Here is a 21,937-nt window from a genome sequence, read left to right on the forward strand (position 1 = left end):
TTGGGTGAAATTATTTGTGGGGAAGTAAAAGTTCAAAATGTTTCGAGCGAATGTGACGGGAAAAAAACATTATTTAAAAATTATTAAAAACAACTCTGTTAGGAAAACTGTAATTAAGGGACAATAGTTTACATTATCTGGCAATTATTATATTATTTAATGAATATTCCTGATAATCCAAGCAATTAATTTTTTATACCCGAAATCAAATCAATTATTATGCACATTCTTACGGTTGAGCTCTGTTAATTAATGATTTATCGTATCGGCTATCGCCAAAATTCAAAACTATAATTTAGCAACAAAAAAACCATTTTCCCATGCGCTCAAACGCCTCTGCCTGTGTTGCCCGTGCGCACGAATCCAATTGTCAATTGCCAAAATACCTAAGTCATTTTACTCTTCTCTGTAATTGTGTAATCTTGAAAATGATCCACACTGCCCTATCCATGAAACATGAATCATTAGTTATTTTTTTCTCTTTCACCGTTTATATGGTGTGTGTGTGTGATCGATTCAAAATTAGCCGTGTCCCGTTCAGAACTCGTTTAAGGAGAAAGTCATGTGATAAAGCCATTTTGAGAGGATTTTTTTCTCTTTTCGTTTCCGAGTCTTTTGTTTTGGTTTTATTTTCCGTTGTAAACATTTATACTCTCAAATCGAAAGAAGTATAAAACTAATCGTAAGGCTATTAAAATATGTTAATTGTCAGCATACTGTGTAAAGTAAACAACATCTAGCCTTGGATGCCTAACATATAGCCTTTTATGCGAAATTAATTATGATTAAATACAAAACCTCCTTTAAAATTTACAAATCGCCAATAAAAATGACAAAACGGCAATGAAATTGTCAAAAAATTCAACAAAATCGACAACAAATCGAAATAACATGTAACAAAACAATCAATAAAATTAACATTACGTTCATTGAAATTGTCGAATTGAGAAAATAACTCTGACAAAATTAGCAATATATCTGACAAAATGGATAAGAAAAATGACACTTTTCGAGATAAATTTGACAATAGCAAGCACTAAATAAATAAATTTACGTCAAAATTATTGCAAAACATGTCAATTTTGTCAGATTTATTTTCTAATTTGGCAATTCTATTGCCTATATTGTCAAAATTATTTTCTCAATCTGGCAATTTTATTGGACGTAATGTTAATTTTATTGATTGTTTTGTTACATTTTATTTCGATTTGTTGTCGATTTTGTTGAATTTTTTTGTCAATTTTATTGCCGTTTTGTCATTTTTATTGACGATTTGTAAATTTCAAAGGAGAATCCGAAATGAGCCATTAATTATTATTAAACAAAAAAAAAATGACATTTTGCCACCAATAAATAATATTTAAAATTATTGAAAAAGAAGAAATACAATTTTAAATTATACGAATCAAGCCATATCATTTTCTCTTGCATCACGGTGATCTTTTACAAAGCGATTGCTGTCGAAACCAATAACAATCGGAGTAAATCAATCGCCAATCAATGAAAATCAGCTATTTGTTCAAGTTTGAATTGAGAAAATAATAATAATAAAGCTTTCCCTGAATACATCAATAATAAATATCAGAGTTTATTGATTGATTAATATTTGATTTATCACACAATTTCCGTTGAAAATTATTAACACCCACACACACACACACACACACAAAATGCCCAACGGTTCTTTGAAAGAAATTGAATGAAAATTCGAAAATTATTTCCATATTTACAAACAATATGGGCAATTAGTCGTTTTTTAAAATATCATCGTAATGCAAGAGATTCATCAAAGCGATAGATTTATTTACAAAACAGAATTAAATTTAATTGAAAGCAAACGGGCAATAAAGAGAACCGTGAAAAGCTAATTGAATGAAAATAACAAAAATGCGGAAGAGAATCAGCGAAGGAGAGAAAGGGAAAAGAGAGAGAAAGAGAGTTGAAATTTTCGGACGAAACGGAAATAATTGCAATAAAAAAAGATACTGAATACTGGACAATTGTGCAACGAATATATTATACATAAAATTATATATTTAAATTTCACTAGTCATTTCAAGCGCTAGTCATTTTAAAATTACGTATTTAATATTTTTTTGCATTGTACACAGAAAAACAAAAAATTACTTAAATAAGTACTGTAATCAATTAAGAACAAAATGTCTAAATGTCAGAGCCATAGTACGGACTGCGGCTAACACAATATGAAAACCAATGAATTTGTAAATCTGTTCATCGGTCCGCTTACTTTGGTTCAAACATGTAGATTGGTTTTTCATTTCAACTCACCATCATCAATTCCAAAAGAAGTCAATTCAATTAATTGTATGCCTTTGGATACGATATCAGATCAAGATGCGACAGCCATACAAAACTTACATACAGAAACACATTTCGACGAATGTGGACACAAAAAAAAAGCATTTTTATTGTCTTAAATAACTATACTGTGAATTTATTACAGAAGAAAAAAAACCATGGTCAACTTAATTTTTTTGTTTTGTTTTCATTGATTTTAAATCATATGAATTTATGCACAGGTTTTAGTTTAAAGGCTCACTACAACCATTTCTCAATCGACAAAAAAAGAACAATGTAACAACGAAATTAGAAAATTGCTAAATTATGACTTCTTTTCCTGATTTTCATCTTTGCTGGCTGCTGCTGTCTCCTTTGTTGTTGTTGTTGTTGTTGTTGTTTTCGGTGTGTCAACCGGTGTTGGTGGCTTGACATCGACATTCTTTTCTTTGTTCCAACTCTTCAAGCCTTCGGGCAGTGTTGTGTCTTCTTCGAATGATCCAGTGCCCTCGACGAACTCTTCGTACGTCGATTTCTCTTTGAACGGACGTGGTCCGAGTAGTTCAATCATATCCTCGCGTTTCAACACTTCATTTTTAAGTAAACGCTCGGCCACCTTTTCCACGTCGGTTATGTGCTTTTTAAGCAATTCTGTGGTGCGTTTGTGGGCTGAATCGATAAGTTTGCGAACTTCTTCGTCGATTAATTGGGCCGTTTGTTCGGAATATGGTTTGGTAACACGTTCTTGTGTGTCAAAACTGACATTGCCCACCTTTGGATTCATACCGTACACGGCAATTTGAGCGTAGGCACTTTGGGTAACCTTTTGCAAATCATCTTGGGCACCGGTTGTGATGCGACCGAAGAAAATCTCCTCCGATACTCGGCCACCCAGTGTCATACACATTCGATCAAACAATTGCTCTTTTGTTAAGAGATACTGATCCTTTGGCAAGTATTGTGCGTAACCAAGACCTTTACCGCGCGGAATAATCGATACTTTCAACAATGGATCCGAAAACTCCAAATACCAGCCGGCAATCGCATGGCCAGCTTCATGATAAGCAACGGTTCGTTTTTCATCAGGTGATAGTACGTTTGTTTTCTTTTCCATGCCAGCAATGACACGTTCGATGGCCTGTTCAAAATGCTTCATAATAATGGATTCGTTTGAGTCACGCGCCGCAATCAATGCAGCTTCGTTGCAAACATTCGCAATATCGGCACCGGTGAAACCAGGCGTTAATGCGGCCATTTTTCGTGATAGTTCCAATTTGTCTAAATCTGTTTTCAATGGACCTAAATGAACTTTGAAGATGCTGGCACGACCTTTAATATCCGGAGCTGGCACAAAGATTTGCCGATCAAAACGACCTGGACGCAACAATGCCTTATCCAAAATGTCAACTCGATTTGTTGCGGCCAACACTACCACATTCATTGTCGTATTGAAACCATCCATTTCGACCAAAAGCTTTTATAGAGAAAGAATGTGGAATTCAATTAATTACACTGCCACCCAAACAAATCCCAAATTAACGCAATGACCTACCTGATTCAATGTATTCTCGGCTTCTGAATGACCACCAAAGTTTTTACCACCACGTTTTCGTCCGACGGCATCGATTTCATCGATGAACAGAATGCATGGAGCATTTTTTCGTGCCTGTGCAAACATGTCACGAACACGCGATGGACCAACGCCTACAAACATTTCCAAAAACTCGGAGCCAGACACCGAAATGAACGGCACATTTGCTTCACCGGCCGTGGCCTTCGCTAACAGCGTCTTACCGGTACCTAAAACAAAAGATGTTTAATTTTTGGCCTTGTTTTGCATACAAGTGATGTCGGTTCATTGAATGTAAATGTAAATGTTCACCTGGTGGCCCGGTCAACATAGCTCCTTTCGGAATTTTAGCTCCTAATTTGATGTATTGATCGGGATTTTTCAGAAAATTAACAAACTCCATAATTTCAATTTTGGCCTCCTCACATCCAGCAACATCTCTGAAACATTTGAACGAACAAAGCAAATACGTTTGGCACTTATGTTCGTGGACAAACTAATTTAAGCTGAATCACTACTCACTTGAAACGGACTTTAATTTCACTAGGATTGATCAGTTTAGCGGTTGACTGCATAACACCACCGAAGAGACCTCCTCCCTTTCCACCAATCATTGATGCCGATTTACGCATCATGTAGAGGAACGTACCGATGATCAGCAATGTTGGAATCAAACCAGTCAGGTTTTCTGGTTCGAATTGATTTCTATAAATGACATTTACATGATTATTCGGGTCGATATTGAGGTCGAGTTGGACATTCTCCAGATTTCTTTCGAGCGAATCAACGCTGCCAATGTTGAACCATATTGTTTTCTGTAATAAAATCAACACAATTTGCATCTATCATCTAAAAAATACGAAAAAAAAATAGCTTCTACTTACGGTCGTTGTTTCCGTGCCAGATACCATAATAACTCGAACCCATTTTTTATTAATGACTTCCAGGCGCTCAATATTTCCTTTGGCAATCAAACTGAAAAATAATGTAGTCACCATGAATGGTATTTTGTTTTAAATTGACGTGATGTCCGAAGTATTTACTTTGTCAATTCTTTCCAGCTTATCTCTTGATACGAATAACCGTAATATGACATGGCTGCAATGGCAAGTGCTGAACCGATCATACCAAATGTGAACCATTTTTCTCGTTCCGAATTGCCTTTGTCGCCGGATGATTTTTTGCCATCGGATCCTTGGCCACCGCCAAAACTCGATTTGAATTCAAACATGTTTTCGGATCGTTTTGGTCTATTTGAATCTCGTGCTGCGTCCGATGGTTCCGATTTACTAGAACTTTCATTGTCTACTTTTGGTGGTGGTTTTGAGCTGCGTTCTCCAAAAAATTTGCCAAATCCTTTTGGCGGTTTATCACCAAAAAGCGTCCGATATTTATTCAATAAAAATTGTACGCTAGTATATGTTTGCGCTAGAGCCTGCGTTTGCGAACTACTGTGAAGCAACTAAAAATGTAGGAACAATTTTTTTTCGGTTTTAGTTTTTGTGTTGGCAAACACACAAGTGACACATGTTAGCGCACACTCACCGAATTGTGTGTGATTATTGGAAACCTTCGTAAACTGTGCAAAGTATTCGTTTCCAGCCTCGATATCGCCTGTAACATTCGATATGATGACATGATTCGATTTAGGGTGTAAAATGGTGTTTGACTTTAATTCGAATGTACAAATAGCACATAAAGTAATGAATTAAATGCTATCGTTCGTTTAAAATGTCTGTTGAACTGGTGATATAAGTATGATGACTGTGTTTATTGAACAGTAAATTTCACATCTCTTTAATTCAATTTCATCACACAAATTCAGGTCTTTGCTAACATGATATCAAAACCTCACTTTTTCGACTAGAAAACCTTCATATCTACGGTATCATTTGACAATTGCCCATCAACATGACATTTTGCATTTATTTTGAAAGTTATTCAACGACCAGCATGAAGTTGTTCGTTAGTGAGGCCCATTGTATTCTATTAGAATCTAGACAATTGAATTTTTTTAAATTATTTTTCAATTCGTTTTTGAAAGCAATTCATAAACAAATCGAAATTGACATTGAATAAATTGCAGTTCTACCTTTTTTTAACGACAGTCAAAGTCGTTGTATTTTTGTTCGTTAAATGGTTTGCATTACATAAAATAGAGCACCTGTTTGTGCTAATTCTCTGTACGTTTGAAACGCAGTGAAATTAGAAAAGTGACAGTTTTGACCGTTTGTAGATTGCACACGAAACGTAATCGTGGTGTTGAATGGGACGAGACGAAAGACGATTTTAGTGCAAATAAAACATTTTCCGTTAAAATAGTTAACAAGATGAATTTGAGTAAAATCTCGCAAGCCGAATTGAATTTAAGTATTGTGGCCGAAAAAATCGTTACAAATGCCGGTTTAATGTCATATCACTTGTTTTGCCCATTTTGTGCTGACTTTTATTTGTTTGAGTTTACGCTAAAAGATCATCTGAAACGAGAGCATTCATCATTGATTCAGAAGCATTTTAAAAATGTGTGCTCCAATGAAAGTCAAATGAATTCGTCCAATTGCGATTCATCACTGCGTATTCGCTTTTTAAACGAATTCAATCATGTGTGTGACTTGTGTGGCGCAATGTTTATGCGATCCGGACTGATTTCCAAGCATATTATCAACTATCATGGATCGAATTGTTTTGCCGTGTGGCGACAACAGCATCAAAAATCGAGCAAAACAAAGAGTACCAGCATTGAGAATATCTGTGAAACGAGTAAAGATGATCCAAAAGAGATGTATACAACGGGATTATGTGAAATGTTCCAAGGAATTTCAACGCATGATTGCGATGAATTTACAATTGATCGAACACCACTAAAGAGTATACTCAAAAAATCAGCATCAAAATCGGCTCGCATCATCAGTTCACCATCATCGTCCAGCATTCGTCGAATCAAAAATAGTACATCCGTAAAGCGATCAACATCGGCACGACGTGTGCTTCGCTTCGATACGGCAAATACATCACCGTTGGATTTGGAAAATATTCCATTTGGCAATATCAATTTGAATGATCAACGAAAATCCCGAAAGTCCGTTGGCAAAATTGTTCGACGCATTTTGTTTGGTCAGTGTGGTGGTGGTGTTTCAAAGACCAAGAAATCATCGCATCGGTACTCGGTAACCTGCACACCAGCCCCTCTCATCAATGATGCATTTTAACAATGCATTCCAAATAATTTACTCAGTTTCACCAAAGGAGAATGGAAGGCGATAAAAAAAATCTGTGAAACCAACTAAAAACATTGTCTATCGTTGAATAGACACAAATTTCATTCATTCATTCAATTCATCATGCAGTCAAGTAACTTGACGAACAAAAAATTTCATTGTGCCGTCTCCATTGAATTTGATATTTAAAAAAATATATATGTTTCGGTAAACAACTTCATACCAAAAGATAGGTAATATTATGCACTGTATACTCTCTCTCTCTCTCTCTCTATTTATCAGAACAAAACGTCAAAATGTCCAATTATCAATAGTAAAAAAAAACGATTTAAGTGTATTTGGAGCTTTGGATTAAAAAATAAAAATTATTTTTCATTAATTTATACCATTTGGAACGAAAAAAGTTGTGTTTGTGTGTTTTATTTTGTATTCATGAATTTCAACAAACCAAAAGAAATGGATGTGGTTAGTCAGCCGCAAACAACGAAAACATTCGAGTATAGTTATACGGATTTGGATGGTACAAATAAGACAATTTCATATCCTGTATTGTTTCAAATTCAAAATGAGACGATCGGTGAATTGGCCTATAGAATTGTTAACGAAACGATGAGCCCATTGATGTGTGCGCTCGATGTACATTTGTCGGTTCGAGTGGAATTGGAGAAATTCATGTTGGAACATAAACGGCGGCAGCGTTGCACAGATGATGATGAGATTTTAGCGGCGGTACAAGCCGGAAATGTTGACATCGACAGTTTGGTGAATAAAATTGACAATTGGCACAAAGACGAAATTCTCGAATGCACAACAAAGATTGGACCTAGCGATGAGGAGATATTTGCGCAATCATTCCACCGGCTAGTGCATTCATCGCAATTGATGGAGATTCTATTAAAGGAGCAAACGTATGCAAAATCCATTATCGAAATCAATCGAAAGCGTGACGAGCAAATAAAATCACTGATCAACGAACAACAGACGGAAATGGAGAAGAAAATCGATCAACTGGACGATGGCACAACATCGGAAGACATAAATAATCTATTGAGCCAGCATTACAGCCGACAAAATTTACTGCAGCGACAATGGGAATCGGAGTTGGAAGCAAAAATGGGCCACCAAAAGAATGATTTTCGCAATTGGATTGTTAGCTTGCTTGGTCAAACACTGTACTCAATGGATGAACGACAATCACTAGCTAGCAGCAATTCAAATCACAATGAATCCGATAATGCTTCGATGTTCTACATGCAGACGCCTACTTTCGAGGAGAGTTTCACTATCTACTTGGGCTCACAATTGAAGCATATGCATAATATGCGCTTGGTTGCAGCGAATATTTACGATTTTTGCGATTCACTGCACATCAACGAAAGCATCAGTGGTGCTAATGTGGCACTTGGCCTATATTCATCCGCACTTTCCGGAATCATTCTGCTCACACTATCCGGTCAAGTGAAAACGAATCGAGACTTGTGCAAAAATGCTTCCATGTCCACTGAATTCCATTTCAATTCGATCGGGCAGCAAATTGAAGAAATCCAAAATGAATTGAAGCTGGTAAAAGAGAGTACCGGCAAACTGAAACCAGGCGACTTTTTTATTACCCGACACTCGAATCTATCACAAACACATGTTATATTCCATTTGATATCGGACGAGGCGTCAAACAGTCCTGAAGATATAACATCGAGACATCCGGTTATACTGGGATTACGTAATATATTAAAAACCGCCAGCCGATATGATGTCACCAATCTATCCATACCAGCTCTCCTGCGACACGAAATGTCCGAGGACATGACGGTGCCGTGGTGCAATCGACGTGCCGATTTAGTTTTCAAATGTGCCAAGGGTTTTATCATCGAATCAGCATCATGGGGCGGCTCCGAATTTACATTGCAGCTTGTGTTACCACAAGACATCTCCTACGAATTATTCACAACGCTATCAAATACCGTACCACAAGTGTTTCGCTTAGCAAACGCAAAGATATTCTCTACATCGATCCAATAAAATCGATTTTTGTTTGAATTTCGAAACGAAACAAAAGAAAATTCCCCCTCTATTTAGAGCTAAAAAAAATTGTTAGAATTTTGCATTTTAAATATCATAGATTATTATAAGAACACCCACTTAAGCCGATTGTACAATTTACAGTGTAAATAATCGCCACTTTTGTGATACAGCTTTATGTGGATGTACCCATCATTATCGTTGCTTTTTAAAATAAATCTCGAATGCTGAAAATTCAATTGAAAAACGAACACCGTATTCTGCTTTTGTCGTTATGAACTTTATTAACTGAAATGTTATGTCATTGATTTTTTTAAAGTAAATTTGGCCGTTATAAAATACACACTAACAAACACTTACGATGCTTGTGAATAGTGTCTACACGATGAGATTAATTAATTTCTAAGGCGAAAAATCTTTATCAACGATCTGTTCCATGTGTCCATACATACCACCCTTTTCCCCATTTCAATATCTCGCGTAGTACTTTCGCTTCCCGATTTTTAATATTATCGATCACGTTTACATCGACAACAAACAAGTTGTTTTTCTTATTCCAATCCACATCGTAATGCTCGTACTACAAAATGAAATTTGCAGCCTTTTCTTGTTTCGAATCGAAAATAATTACAAAATAAAACACAAACATTCACATTCACATTCACATTCATGTCAAACTTAATTTAACTTCCTTTCAACAAAAATATATGATTTTTCTCCTTCTTCTTCTTCTTAATTATCTTAATTTCGAAACGATATTATCTACCTGTTTATTTGCTTCTTTTTTTCTAATGAAAAAATAATAATTATATTTTTTTATAAAAAAAATCCATTGAGATTGGAGACCCTGATGAAAAATTTGCTAAAAAAAATTACTTGGTAATTAAAAAAATTCGATACTTATAGCAAAGAAAAAAATGCTGCCGCTTCTTCGTTGCCATCTATGTGCATGAAAAATAGGAAGTATTCAGGTGTCATCTTTATGTAGTCGCATAAAACAAAAATTTCATTTCATGAAGAAAAAAAACCAGAACAACTTTTTGTCTTTACAAATTCTTTAAAACCACACTCCATTTCTTACACACATAGACCAAACTAATTTTCAACCCAAAAAATAACTCTATATCGTTTATATTTTGAATTAGACCGTCTATTTTACGTGTAAAGCCAAACAAATGACTCTATTTTTTACAAGCGGTCAAAAAAACAAATCTCGCCTGAAACAGTGAAAACTGCAAGAATGCGTTCGTGTTGTCTGTTGGTTGATTTGAGTTATTTGTTCGTCAGTGTGTTGGCTGTCATGTTGTAAAATCATATATTTATCGACTATTTCGACCGTTTTGGCTAAAAACATTTAAAAGCATTAAAACAATGTTACTTATTTATGTGAAAACGGATGGTCGCAAAATTCATTGTATTGGTTGTTTGTATATATGTATGTATGTGTGTGTGTGTGTGTGTGTGTGTGTGTGTGTGTGTGTGTGTGATGCATGAAGCTGCAATCTCACTATTGCTCCGATGCCACATATATGTATGTATGTTGGTATAGTCCGAGAGTGAGATAACAGCGAAACATGATGAACATATGTACTTAAATATCATTTAGGCGAATTTATCTTATTTATTTAATTTGTGCTCTTGTTTTTGCTTTGGAATCTCTACTATGATTTTGCGTTTCCTTATTTCTTTCATTCATATTTGTTTTTGTTCTTGTTTTTATTTTGGTAACAAGGTATTGTTTTTTTTTTATATTTTCTTTGGGAATATATTGCACTTCATTGATAGATTCAGCGGTAAACGACGACAACGACGACGTTGACAACACAAATGGTGACTATGGCAAACAAAATGTGAAAATGAACACGACTCAACTTACAAGCGAGTTATTTCGGACACGGTGCTGACGGTCTCACCGTTTTTAGTTGCGTCATTTTTAGATTTTGTGGCCAGCGGCATTGTTTTACAAACAGCTGTTTTTGGCAAATTGGAATAGTAACCGAGGCACTCCTTCGATTGTTGTTTATGTTTCAGGGCCGGTCCATTGCATTCGCACGAATTAATGCTTGTGTTCGATACGTTGTATGTGTCCAATAGATTATCCGTGGATTTGGTGAACGATGTGGTTGTTGTGGTAGCGGTGGCAAATTCCTGAACAAATTGCGACGGTGGCGGTGCATAATTTTCAATATTATTTAACATTGAATACCGCCCCGATGGATTTTTCCTTGGCACTGAATTATGTTGTTGATGATTCGAATGAACGACTTCGTTTAAATTGCGATTGGTCGCTTGTGATGAATACAAGATTTGTGAATCGGATTCCAAAAAATGCGTACGAACCGTCCCCGCCGTTACATTTGTACGAGCTTTCGTATTGGCTTTCTCCAAATATCCATAACCAAAACCATATCCGCCGATTGCCTTCATCGCCAAATTATCCCATGACTTTGGCTTCTGCTGAATGTACTGATTTGACCAAATAAACGGATTAAATGGTTGTTTATAAAGAAATACGAATTAGAAGCACATTTCCGCCTAAGGAAAATGGGAAGTTGACATTTATGGTAAAAAAAAACCTACTTGTGTGTCGTAATACGAAATGTTTTCATGGTTTGAAATTGGTTGCGGGGCTGCTACTGCTGATGGCGCCGCCACCGCTTGTGTCGTTGCAATATGATAGCCTCTCTTTTGATGATGGTGATGATGATGTCTATGTGGTGGCATTACATTGGCGCTACCTAGAAACAAGATTACGATAGAATTTAATAGAATTTTCTCTTTCTAGTTGCTACAGCATGCAGAGAAAATCGGTTTGATTCATACTTAGCATTGCGTTTGGATGCTGAAGACTATTGTACGATTGACGAGATTTGATTGATTGCTGTCGACTATTCGTGGCAGATGCATCACTTTGTTGATCCCAATACAATGTATCCGTACTTAATGACGTCGTATAGGATGTGGCACTACTTTCAACGCCACCTCCGCCTCCGTCATAGTCACTTGATGTTAAACATGAATGAAGACTACAACGTGATGCCAATTGATTGCTCAAATTGTGTAGTCGACGGTGATTCTGGGTGGAAAGGAAAAGTAGAAAAATCGTTCCCTCAAACACAAGCACATTTTCAATGACGAATTTTCAAAGAAATAAACAAAACAAAACTACTTACATGTTTCTCGGTGTGATTACACTGTGCAGCTTGCTTCTTATGACAAACATGTGACTGTGATCGGGGTCGCTGTGAACGGTCCTTTTCTCGGTGCTTATGCTTATGTTCTTTATGCTTTGACCTTCTTCGAAACAACAAGAGACACAAATTAAAATTTGAAAAACCGAAACTAGGAAATCGCTGACAAAATGAAAAATCGAATATCCAACCTGGTCGGAACACATTCGGGATTGCAACAGGGACTGGCTAAATCATATGCATCAAGGCTAACGTTATCACCGTTGTTTTGTTTATCACGTTGTCCCAAGCATGGATTACATGATCGTTTATGGCAGTGGTTTCGAGGTTTCGGATTGCATCGCGTCGTTTCCTTTTGATTGTCGACGTGATTTTCGACATTTTCCTGGGAAGCATTCAGTTCATCGTGAGACATACTATTCGTACTGTAGAATTGTTGATTTCGGGCTGGAGGTCCAATGCTCAGCAAGTATTCGCCACTATTCGATGCGGATGGTTTTAAAATGTAACGACACTGTGGATCCAAATACTGATAAGTTGCCAACATAACAATGTGTTTATTCGCTTTGGTTAAATCATCCTCCGAAATTGGACGAACCGTTGGAAATGCCGTTGTATTTATATTCGTTATATCGGAAACAGACGGCGTTAAGTATTCGGTTGACGGTGATACATTTGACGTGGACGCTGCTTTTTGCTTTCGAGGTGCCGGCAAACTGTGCGTTTTCCATTTGCCTTCGAGTAGTTCACGCTCTCTCAAACATGTTCGTTCTAGTTCATTCATTTTTGCATGCAACACATTCTGCAATTGAATGTATCGCATATGCAGTTCCACCTTTCGTACGCAGTCCTCAAACAACACAACCATACGCATTCGCGAATCACAATTTTTTATGCATGTAACAATCGTTTTATGATCAGCCTTTTCCATATCAGTGCCATTAATGGATAGAATCACATCTCCTTCGCGCATTCCTGCAACAAAACGCACACACAATAGTCAATTAAGCCAAAGATATGATACCAAAGAGCATATAAGATTTTCGCGAACGAAAGAGAAAGAAAAATATCATCAATTCCTTACCGCTTTTGTAGGCTGGAGCATCGTATTCGACATAATCCACGTACGTAATCATTTCAACCTTTAATAAGTAATAATTATTAATGGTTATAATGCATGGGAATGAAAAACAAATCCAAAATTATCATGGATGCTTTGAGTTTTGTCACAAGATTCATAACCATTTGCTGATTATTAAAATGGTGCAACTTGGTTACTGTTGAATGGGAATACTTTCTTTTTTCGTGTGTTGCAACTTTTTATTTTGTCTGCTACAAAACTAATTTTTTTATTACAGTGAGCGGCTGCACTACAGTTGTGTTGTCGGTTGCATAGATCGAAAAATAGCCTGGGCGCTGACGCTAAGCTTTCAAATCGAGATTTATAATAGAATCGCCTGTGGCTATTTGCAATGCATTGATGCAAAATGCTCTTCCTATCTCTTGGCTCGAGCGCGCAAAGCGCACTTTTGAAATTTACATTCAACCCGATAAAAGAGTGTGCGCGACAACGCACAACCGTGTAAAATGCGCTAAGCGAATACAAAGTGGACAATATATAGTTAACATACCTCTTGCTCCTTTTTATAATGAATGCCGTAACTTTGTAGCGTGAAGCCAAACGATCCATTTTTCTTTTCGACGATAATGGTACGCCTGCGGCGATCTTCTTCTGGTTTTGTTACCGGAATTCGATCCGATTTAATCCGTTGCAAAACATGTGATGACTACTCTCATTGCAGATGAGAGAGAGAGAGAGAGAGAGAGAGAGAGAGAGAGCGAAGCCAAGGGACGACGATGCAAAAAAGAGAGAAAGAGACAAAATAAAACAGTTCAAAACATAATGAAAGGAAAGTTAATAGACGATTTGCTCCAAAAAAATGGAACAGCATAACAAAAAAGAACAGTGAAAAATATTATATTAAAAATATACGGTACTTGAATGATTGAATCATGATCTTTACTGCGGTCGTCGATTGACTCCTGGCTTCGATTCAAGCTTAGGCCACCTTCTGCCATTTTAACCGTGCATCAATGGTACATTTAATAAAATTACCGCACCTAATCCGACGGTTGCTTCCTGTGCGAATAGAATATGTAAAAAATGTTACAATAAATTGGCCGATCAACGTCGAGGTCTATGCCGCTCGCTTGAATGAAAGTGTTGATGTTGTCTTTACGATGGTTTCTTCTTTCATTAAAAGTAAAAGACTCTTCATTTTGTTGAAACGAAGAAGATGAAGAATATGTAAAAAAAAAACACCAATTATACTCAGGCATCGCATCGAATGCATACTAATCAGTTTTCAGTTGATTCGCTTATAGAAAAACTTTTTATTCTGAGTTCGAGATTATTCAAAGTTTCCTGTTGTATAAATTTCAAGTTTTATTGACCATAAGCCAGTGGGTTTTATGATAAATTTTTTATCAATAACTAATTTAATTCTTCAAAGCAAAAAAATCCATTTTTTCTCCAGTGGAACAAAGTTAAAATTTAATTTGAATACAAAAAAACGGAGCAATGTTCAACCTTGTGCAACATATATCGTTCACCATATGCAAATGCGTACATATTAATGAATATTTATTAGAATATTAGCCGGACACTTGCGGCCAATAAAACTCTGACTGCATTAAAACCCCACATACCTGAACATTTTCGATTGGACAAGTTGAATGTCACCGTTGAGGTTGAACCACCAATTTTTGCGTTGCAAATTGCACAAGACAAAAGGTCTTTAAGCACCATAAAACAGCGAAGAAAGAAAGAAAACAGCACAACTATTAGCAATTATTCGTCTGGACAGAGAACGAATCCAATACACAACTCTTTTTTTCTCTCTAATGAGCCAAAATGAAAACTTGACGATTTTTTCTGTTTTTTCTTCGTTTCTAGATTATGGACACTAATTCCTATCGAACGAAGGTAGAAAAACGAAACATTGCGAATAGTTTGGTAGCGTCGTCGTTTATATAAATCATGTTTACATCGAATCATAAAAAAGACTAAAATGTCAAATGAAAATGGTTTTTTGTGTATTTTTGCTATGTGCCTAAGGATATGTTTTCCATGAAATGTTCGCCATATTCACCTTTCTGTTTTGGGTATTCACTTGGCGACTGCGTGACTAACACTAAATCCATCCACTGTGCCAAAGATTTGGTTTGCCGTGTGCTGCGAGCATATCATTGCTGCTGCTGCTGCTGTCGTTGCTGTTGTTGTTGTCGCTGCTGCTGCTGCTGTGAACTCGTTTGTGAATGTTGTTGAGGCCACGGGAAAAGCCAATAAGAAAATTCCATATACACTGGATTCGAATCAATTTTCCCCTTCGGTGTTTGTGTGAATGAATGAATCGGATGGGTATCGCGTGAAAATGCAAACTTCAATTTACAGCCCTTCGTACGTACATTGAATATCAATGAAGAAGAGCCGGAGAGAAACAGTAATGGAAACACATCAGATGAGAACATTCAAACGAGGCAGAGGGGTTGTGAGTTTGTTTCACCATTTTATTTTTCATCGATAGAATACGTACTGCATGGTACAGTATACACACATGCATGGAAATATGCCATCAATCATCATAACAATGCTTTTTATTTTGCGTTGAACTATTATGAATGGACGTCGCTTTACTCTCTCTTTCTCTTTTTGGTGAGAGTGGGTGCATCGTGGGACTAAAACTGCCTGCCTAACCACCAAAATAATGTACTCTACTAATCCAGCTTAGATATTTTATCTCTTGCTTATTTTCATCTCTCATTCTATCATACAAAATTAATGAGACCGCTCCGGATATTCGATAAAAGCATTTGGAATTTGGATTTTAAATATTTACCGTAGAAAACTAAGAATATTTTATAATGTACTACTTCCCCATGAAGTACCTTATGCAATATTGCACGAATTTTCCTATTTGTAGACAATTGTTTTTCATTTCCCCTTTAACGCATTTCCCCGCCAGATATAGAGTAAAAGCCACCAATTTTTTCATGGAAAATTCAAAGTACAAACGTCAAACGTGTGAAACGTGAAGAAAGAACTTGAGTCTTTTGAGTCGTTACTTAAACCGTTGAAATCACGATTTTGCAAAAAAAAAAAAAAGAAGAAATTCACTCCTACGAGCATCATATTCACACTTCCCGAAGCAAAAAGAACTGTCGTAAAATCGATTGTTGAATGCCAATATTTATGCAGTGATATAAATAAATATATAAATACTTACAGTGAAAAATTTACCCGAATGTACTCTATATCTGGTATCGATGATGTCTAGGAGACTAAGACCACAACCAACTCCAAATAAGATACTGTTACATAAGTTCTTTTGAAAAATAAAATTGCGGCTCTTTTTATTTTTATGATTGTTGATGTTGACTCGAAACCAGGGAGTTGGATACACGAGGTGCTCTCTGAGTTCCATCACATGGAATGATACGTGTGACGGCATATTTTTACACGGAACTTCGTTCCCAGTGCACCGAACACTTGCTATATATAGAGCGAACGTATCCGAATATTAGAAACCACACGTTATTACATGTAGCTAGTGCTCGGCGCACTGGGAACGAAGTTCCATGTGAAAATATGCCGTCACACGTATCATTCCATGTGATGGAACTCAGAGAGTGTTGAAGAGTGAACGCATCATGCAGGCGATGTCCAATAAGTTCGCAATGCCCTGAAACAAAGAGAAAAAAAAACACACACACACACATTACTATTGTATCAATTTCAATTCAATGAATAACATACCTCTGTACAAGATCAATTTTGCAGCCGAAATGTCACGTTGCCAAACTGTCTTCAGTAATGAAAAGTCGTCAACAGGGTCTTCGGGCTCATATTCATCTGTGTACTCGATAATACCTCCGCCGTGATTGCTAACACCTCTGCGTTCTTCAACATTGTCATCCATACCGTTTGCCGCGTTTTGTTGCCAGTTTTTACGGTAGCAAATCACCTTAGACACAAAACCAAGGGGTTGATCTGGATTCTGCACTGCTGCTTGTCGCATCGCTCGTCGCTCTGATCGCAACTTCCGCTTGCTCTTTGCCGCTACAATTTTCTCTGGTAACTTCATTCCATCCGGCCAATCATCTTGATCGAGCATACACCATTCACACACCTTGACAAGATCGTTCAATGTGCTCAATGGAAACGGTTCGAAACATCTGGCACACAATCGTGATGATCTGGCTTCGTTCACAAATCGTATTGCATTGCCTTCCATTTGAATATGTTCTGAGAATATGTTCGAATTTTTTGTTTGCTTTCAACACTCGATTGATTTTCTCCATGTTGAAAATCATATTGAAATAATACGCTTGATTTGATTTTAATGTGACGTGGCCCACTGTATGTTGACAACCATATTCATCACGCCTACTGGATACATACAATGAACTAGATGTGGCAAATGCAGTGTCATGGGCAATGAAACGATATGATGCAGCGAGAGGTGATGCTAATCGTTTGGCCAAACGAGATCGATTGCTGCTTTGTGTTCGAGACATTCGTGGACCGGCTGACGATGATATCGGTAGGCCATTCGCTCGGTTAGTGTAGTTCTGTCTGAATGCATTTAATCTCAAGAAATACCGTAATCGTTTCTGTGCATATGTATCTAAATTCGTCTTCACATTACGGCCATATTGTTGGAACAAATATTTCATCAAGTTACCGAAGTAATCATTGTTTGGCCATGCGGAGCGATTCTCTGTGTCCACATTCTCAAAGCATTGCCGGAACCATGGATTCATAATGAGATCGTCTTCCATGTAGCGCCGCAACACAGCATAGAAGCAATTTTCGATGATGTGCATTCCATCGCCATCGTCGAAATATTCCCAATTGCCGGTGATGATGGCCTGTTCAGTGGCAGCTCTGACTTTGTTGAGGAATAAAAGCGACGCCAATTCAGATATTTCGGTGCATTTTATGCGGGTTTTTGTGATCCATGGCAGAACACGATCACGTTATTCCGGTCGAACAATACTAGCGGCGGCCAACTTGATTGCAAAGTATGATTTCTCCTCCTTTTGCTGACCATTTTCAACTTTCCACGGTTTCGGCCTATCCTTTTTCCGCCCATTGAACTGAAAAAATAGAATGAAAACACAAAAAATTACTTTAGAACGCACTAGCAATGATTTGTTGTTGCTTTTGTGTGAAACAGAAAGAATTTCACAATACCCTACGACTATTTCACAATCCCGTTAGAGTGTTAATGCTGCTTTGTGAACGATGCTATGATATGCGAACGAATGAGATTCTAAACAACAACAAAAAAAATCAAAATGAGGAAAATAATTAGATATTATGTGTTTTCTTTCCAAAAACTTTGACTAAATTACTTAATTTGAACGAAAAACGAAAAAAAAACTATCACTGTAAATCGAACAGTATTCACAACAAATGACTTGGCTTTTCAAATGCTCAGATCAATATGAATCAACCGGTACCCGTTTGACACATCAAGCTGAATTTGGTTGTGACACGAACACCGCACATCGTGATAAAATATTGAAACGCTCACGATGTCGTTGTCACCAGTAGCTTGGTTTCCAAATGATATTTCGATAGCAGATTTCTTCCACAGGCTACGGATCAAAATTGTAAACAAACAAAAAACACACAACAATCAATGGTTTGTTGATTTCAAAAATCACATGCACACGGTGGCATTGTTTGGTTCGATCCGGTTCGATCAGTAGTTCGATGTCACAACGATAACAATTCAAATGCGTTACCCCTTTTCCATTTTGATTTTAGTTGCTGGCTGTTCAATATGAATCTAGTCGAACGAAGCAAAGTTTTATATTTCATGACATGGTTCAACATCATCATCATCATTTACATCATATTTCATGATTTATTCTTCACGTACATTACTTTGATTGGATCCCAAGAAATGATAATTAGACTGTGTGTATCGGTAATTTGCTGTCTTTCAACGGAATCGATTTTATCTGTGTGTGTGTGTGTGTATGTGTGAAATTGAAATTGAGACACACCGCATTGACCTAGGGGCATTTAACTCGAAAAAAATTCGTTTTATGCGAAGAATATGCGCTTCAACTCATAGTATGTGGCGATTTCTTCGTACTATGCGTATTATGCGGTGCCTATTCGTTAGAAGTGCACACATTCGATGTCCGAATACTGCACATAGACCATTCATACTGCGAATAATTTCGCATGAATCCTACTAAAATGTTTCCTTCTCTGATTGGTCACACGTCACAATATCGACTATTTTGAATTCAAAGTGCAACGACTTTTTTCATGTAAAAATTCAAGAAATACTTGACTGCAAGTGTTTGATTTGTACTTATTTCGGCTCACATTTTTTGCTGATCATTTTTATTAACTTCAATCATTTGTACATATGGATTTTTTTATTATTTATAATCCAGATGCTATTTCCAAGTATAATGAATCGTCGCACTTATTTTTTCAACGATTTTTATATCTACCAAAACTATCGGCGATTTTACTTCAATATTTGTATAATATAACATTTTGATTTTCGTTTTCATTCTTATTCTTTGCTATTATATTTTAATTTTGTGTTATATTTAAATTCAATTTTCATCAATTAAGAACAATCTCATTAGCAAGAGATTTGATAAATATTAAAGACAGATATTGTTGATGTCAAATATTGTTTGAACGAAACTTAACGATACAACAGAATGTTGACATTGTGTTGATGCGTCTTAAATCGCATCGTGGCGTCATTATGTGCACGCGTATTCGCTTCTATGCGTAATATTCGTGACTATGTGCAAAATTCAACACACTTCACTGTGGCACACAATCTATGCGCGTTTATCCGTACAAATCACATATATGAAAAAGAGTAAAAAGCCCCTAGGCATTGACTCGAATCTTTTTTCTTCCTTTAAATTCTCTAAATAGTAATTTTAATGCAAGCCAATCTCAACGATATACATATTCAAGAGGAGTGAGTTGTTGGTTTGTTCTTTCAGGTATTGGCGGATGCAAAAACAATGAAAATACCAGGAATATGAGAACAATTCCAAAGGTAAAATAAAGAAAATAATGAACGGTGCATGTACGTTCGTTGGCTCAATTGTTGCTGTAGTGGAGGACAGAGATGTAAATTGACAATAATTTCAATACACTTCGTTTGGAATGCCAATATAAAGGTAAGGAAAAAAAAGAAGAGAAAAGAGCCATTATATCCAAAATGGGTTGTGATTGAAAGAATAGAAGCTTTTAAAGTGACTGTTGATTGATAGGAATGCATTATTATTGGATAGAGCGACTTTGAGTTGAGTCTATGGGCGAAGAGGCGAGCGCGATACGAGAATCGCATAAACGATTTTTTATATCTTTTATTTGATGTTGAAGTTTTTATTTGGTTTTCATTTCCTTCAATCGCGTCTGCATCGTGTCGCGCACATATAACAACGCACAATATTATGTTCCTGTTTGTTTTTTTTTTATCGTTATGGATTTCGGTTTTTTTTTATTTCATTTTATGTTTTATACTATCGGTCTTTGAATGAAGTGAAAATAATAATGTCGAAAATTCACATGCATTCACATCGGTCGAATGAGTCATCTAATAATAATCGTAGTCAACCCGTTACAACAGCTATTACAAACAACAACGAGAACAATGTGAACGAATAAAAAAAAAAGAAAGAAATTAAAAATGAAATTCTATACGCGCACTCGCGCGTTTGACAAACACAAGAGGCCATGCATCGGATGGAAATTTAAACAAATGAGCTCGTTCCTCTTCTTTCTCTTTCTCTCTCTCTCTCTCTCTGTACAAAGTAAACTCGTGCGACTGCGTTTTGATCGCAGGAGCACTTCGAAAATGGGACAGAGAAAAATTGTATTTTGAACGGAAATTTAATAGTTAATGGCCGAAACATTTGAACTGTGCACGATTTGGATTGTGCGCGAACGCGATCGTTTCCCAAAGACACACATAGAGATGGAGATGCTGGATGTAAATTAATTAACCCGAACTAGATCTAAAACTGAAGCGCCTCTGAAAGTGCATGACCCGCATCATGATAAATATTTACACTGGAGAGCGAAAGAGCAAATGTCCATTACACAAACGGCACGTTTCATGCGATACAGTCGATTTGTCGATCATAATTTTTCGTGTCGTTTTTGAACTTTTTTTTCGCTCTCCAGAGCAAACAAATTAGTAAGTGTAAACCGTCCGATAAATTTCCAGTATGAGTTGCTGCTCCATCATCGCGCACACAATGCACTTTTTCGATAAACAAAATAGGCCGAGTATAGTATAGCCTGCATGCATGCACAACTATTGAATTGACGGCGATCCGCACGTCGATCGAAATCATAAATTGAACATGTTTATGTTCTATTTGTTTGTTTATTTTATTTCGCCTGTGTGTTGTTTTCTCTCTCTCTCTCTCTCTCTCTCTCGTGCCTAGCTCTTTCACTCCCCCTAGAGTGAAATGCTATTGTTTGAACATTTTTCGAGCTGGTCTGACGAAAGATGTAAAAACTAGAGAAAAAGAGAGAGAGAGAGAGAGAGAGAGAGAGAGAGAGAGAGAGAGAGAGA

At 36.7% G+C, this 21,937-nt stretch overlaps 4 protein-coding genes across 7 annotated transcripts; 1 reads left to right on the forward strand and 3 right to left on the reverse strand.

Annotated features, from left to right (window-relative positions):
• Nucleotides 1-2,423: 2,423 nt before the first annotated feature.
• Nucleotides 2,424-6,016, reverse strand: LOC129577564 (AFG3-like protein 2). Its single transcript, XM_055464882.1, has 7 exons — nucleotides 5,414-6,016; nucleotides 4,912-5,330; nucleotides 4,753-4,843; nucleotides 4,391-4,683; nucleotides 4,181-4,308; nucleotides 3,851-4,098; nucleotides 2,424-3,772 (listed from the first exon to the last, which is right to left on the reverse strand). Exons 1-7 carry the CDS (start codon nucleotides 5,504-5,506, stop codon nucleotides 2,624-2,626), a joined length of 2,421 nt encoding a protein of 806 aa, XP_055320857.1. The 5' UTR covers nucleotides 5,507-6,016; the 3' UTR covers nucleotides 2,424-2,623.
• Nucleotides 6,017-7,488: 1,472 nt separating this feature from the next.
• On the forward strand, nucleotides 7,489-9,352 carry LOC129577567 (protein C12orf4 homolog). The gene has a single exon (XM_055464888.1). The coding sequence runs from the start codon at nucleotides 7,519-7,521 to the stop codon at nucleotides 9,103-9,105; it is 1,587 nt and encodes a 528-aa protein (XP_055320863.1). The 5' UTR covers nucleotides 7,489-7,518; the 3' UTR covers nucleotides 9,106-9,352.
• Nucleotides 9,353-10,802: 1,450 nt separating this feature from the next.
• Nucleotides 10,803-16,808, reverse strand: LOC129577565 (uncharacterized). 4 transcript variants are annotated; one of them, XM_055464885.1, is made up of 9 exons: nucleotides 16,583-16,808; nucleotides 14,295-14,436; nucleotides 13,928-14,083; nucleotides 13,381-13,438; nucleotides 12,488-13,271; nucleotides 12,279-12,402; nucleotides 11,929-12,181; nucleotides 11,686-11,843; nucleotides 10,803-11,571 (listed from the first exon to the last, which is right to left on the reverse strand). In XM_055464885.1, the coding sequence occupies exons 2-9, from the start codon at nucleotides 14,373-14,375 to the stop codon at nucleotides 10,978-10,980; spliced, it is 2,208 nt and encodes a 735-aa protein (XP_055320860.1). In that variant the 5' UTR covers nucleotides 14,376-14,436; nucleotides 16,583-16,808; the 3' UTR covers nucleotides 10,803-10,977. The 4 variants fall into 4 exon arrangements, with proteins under 4 accessions (XP_055320860.1, XP_055320859.1, XP_055320861.1 ...); XM_055464884.1 differs by lacking the exon at nucleotides 16,583-16,808 and adding an exon at nucleotides 15,449-15,572; XM_055464886.1 differs by lacking the exon at nucleotides 16,583-16,808 and adding an exon at nucleotides 15,006-15,492 and having other exon boundaries at nucleotides 12,279-12,399.
• LOC129577568 (uncharacterized) lies at nucleotides 16,803-18,044 on the reverse strand. Its single transcript, XM_055464889.1, has 2 exons — nucleotides 17,113-18,044; nucleotides 16,803-17,038 (listed from the first exon to the last, which is right to left on the reverse strand). The coding sequence occupies exons 1-2, from the start codon at nucleotides 17,588-17,590 to the stop codon at nucleotides 16,812-16,814; spliced, it is 705 nt and encodes a 234-aa protein (XP_055320864.1). The 5' UTR covers nucleotides 17,591-18,044; the 3' UTR covers nucleotides 16,803-16,811.
• Nucleotides 18,045-21,937: the final 3,893 nt, after the last annotated feature.

This window comes from Sitodiplosis mosellana, unplaced genomic scaffold (genome assembly GCF_009176505.1).
Source record: "Sitodiplosis mosellana isolate CC-2019 unplaced genomic scaffold, AAFC_SMos_1.0 Smas_scaffold_6197, whole genome shotgun sequence".
Lineage (NCBI taxonomy): Eukaryota > Metazoa > Arthropoda > Insecta > Diptera > Cecidomyiidae > Sitodiplosis > Sitodiplosis mosellana.

Excerpts from the sequence above, each read along its gene's own strand:
- LOC129577565 (XM_055464885.1), bottom strand. The coding sequence starts at position 14,375 with ATGGCAGAAGGTGGCCTAAGCTTGAATCGAAGCCAGGAGTCAATCGAC. Across the intron at positions 14,084-14,294 it reads ATCATGATTCAATCATTCAA|TCATCACATGTTTTGCAACG; the intron begins GTACCGTATATT and ends CAATGAGAGTAG. Across the intron at positions 11,844-11,928 it reads GCATCCAAACGCAATGCTAA|GTAGCGCCAATGTAATGCCA; the intron begins GTATGAATCAAA and ends TCTTGTTTCTAG.
- LOC129577564 (XM_055464882.1), bottom strand. The coding sequence starts at position 5,506 with ATGTCATCATATCGAATGTTACAGGCGATATCGAGGCTGGAAACGAAT. Across the intron at positions 4,684-4,752 it reads CTGGCACGGAAACAACGACC|AAAACAATATGGTTCAACAT; the intron begins GTAAGTAGAAGC and ends ATTTTATTACAG. Across the intron at positions 4,309-4,390 it reads GAAATTAAAGTCCGTTTCAA|AGATGTTGCTGGATGTGAGG; the intron begins GTGAGTAGTGAT and ends CAAATGTTTCAG.
- LOC129577568 (XM_055464889.1), bottom strand. The coding sequence starts at position 17,590 with ATGGAAGGCAATGCAATACGATTTGTGAACGAAGCCAGATCATCACGA. Across the intron at positions 17,039-17,112 it reads AAAATTGATCTTGTACAGAG|GGCATTGCGAACTTATTGGA; the intron begins GTATGTTATTCA and ends TCTTTGTTTCAG.
- LOC129577567 (XM_055464888.1), top strand. The coding sequence starts at position 7,519 with ATGAATTTCAACAAACCAAAAGAAATGGATGTGGTTAGTCAGCCGCAA.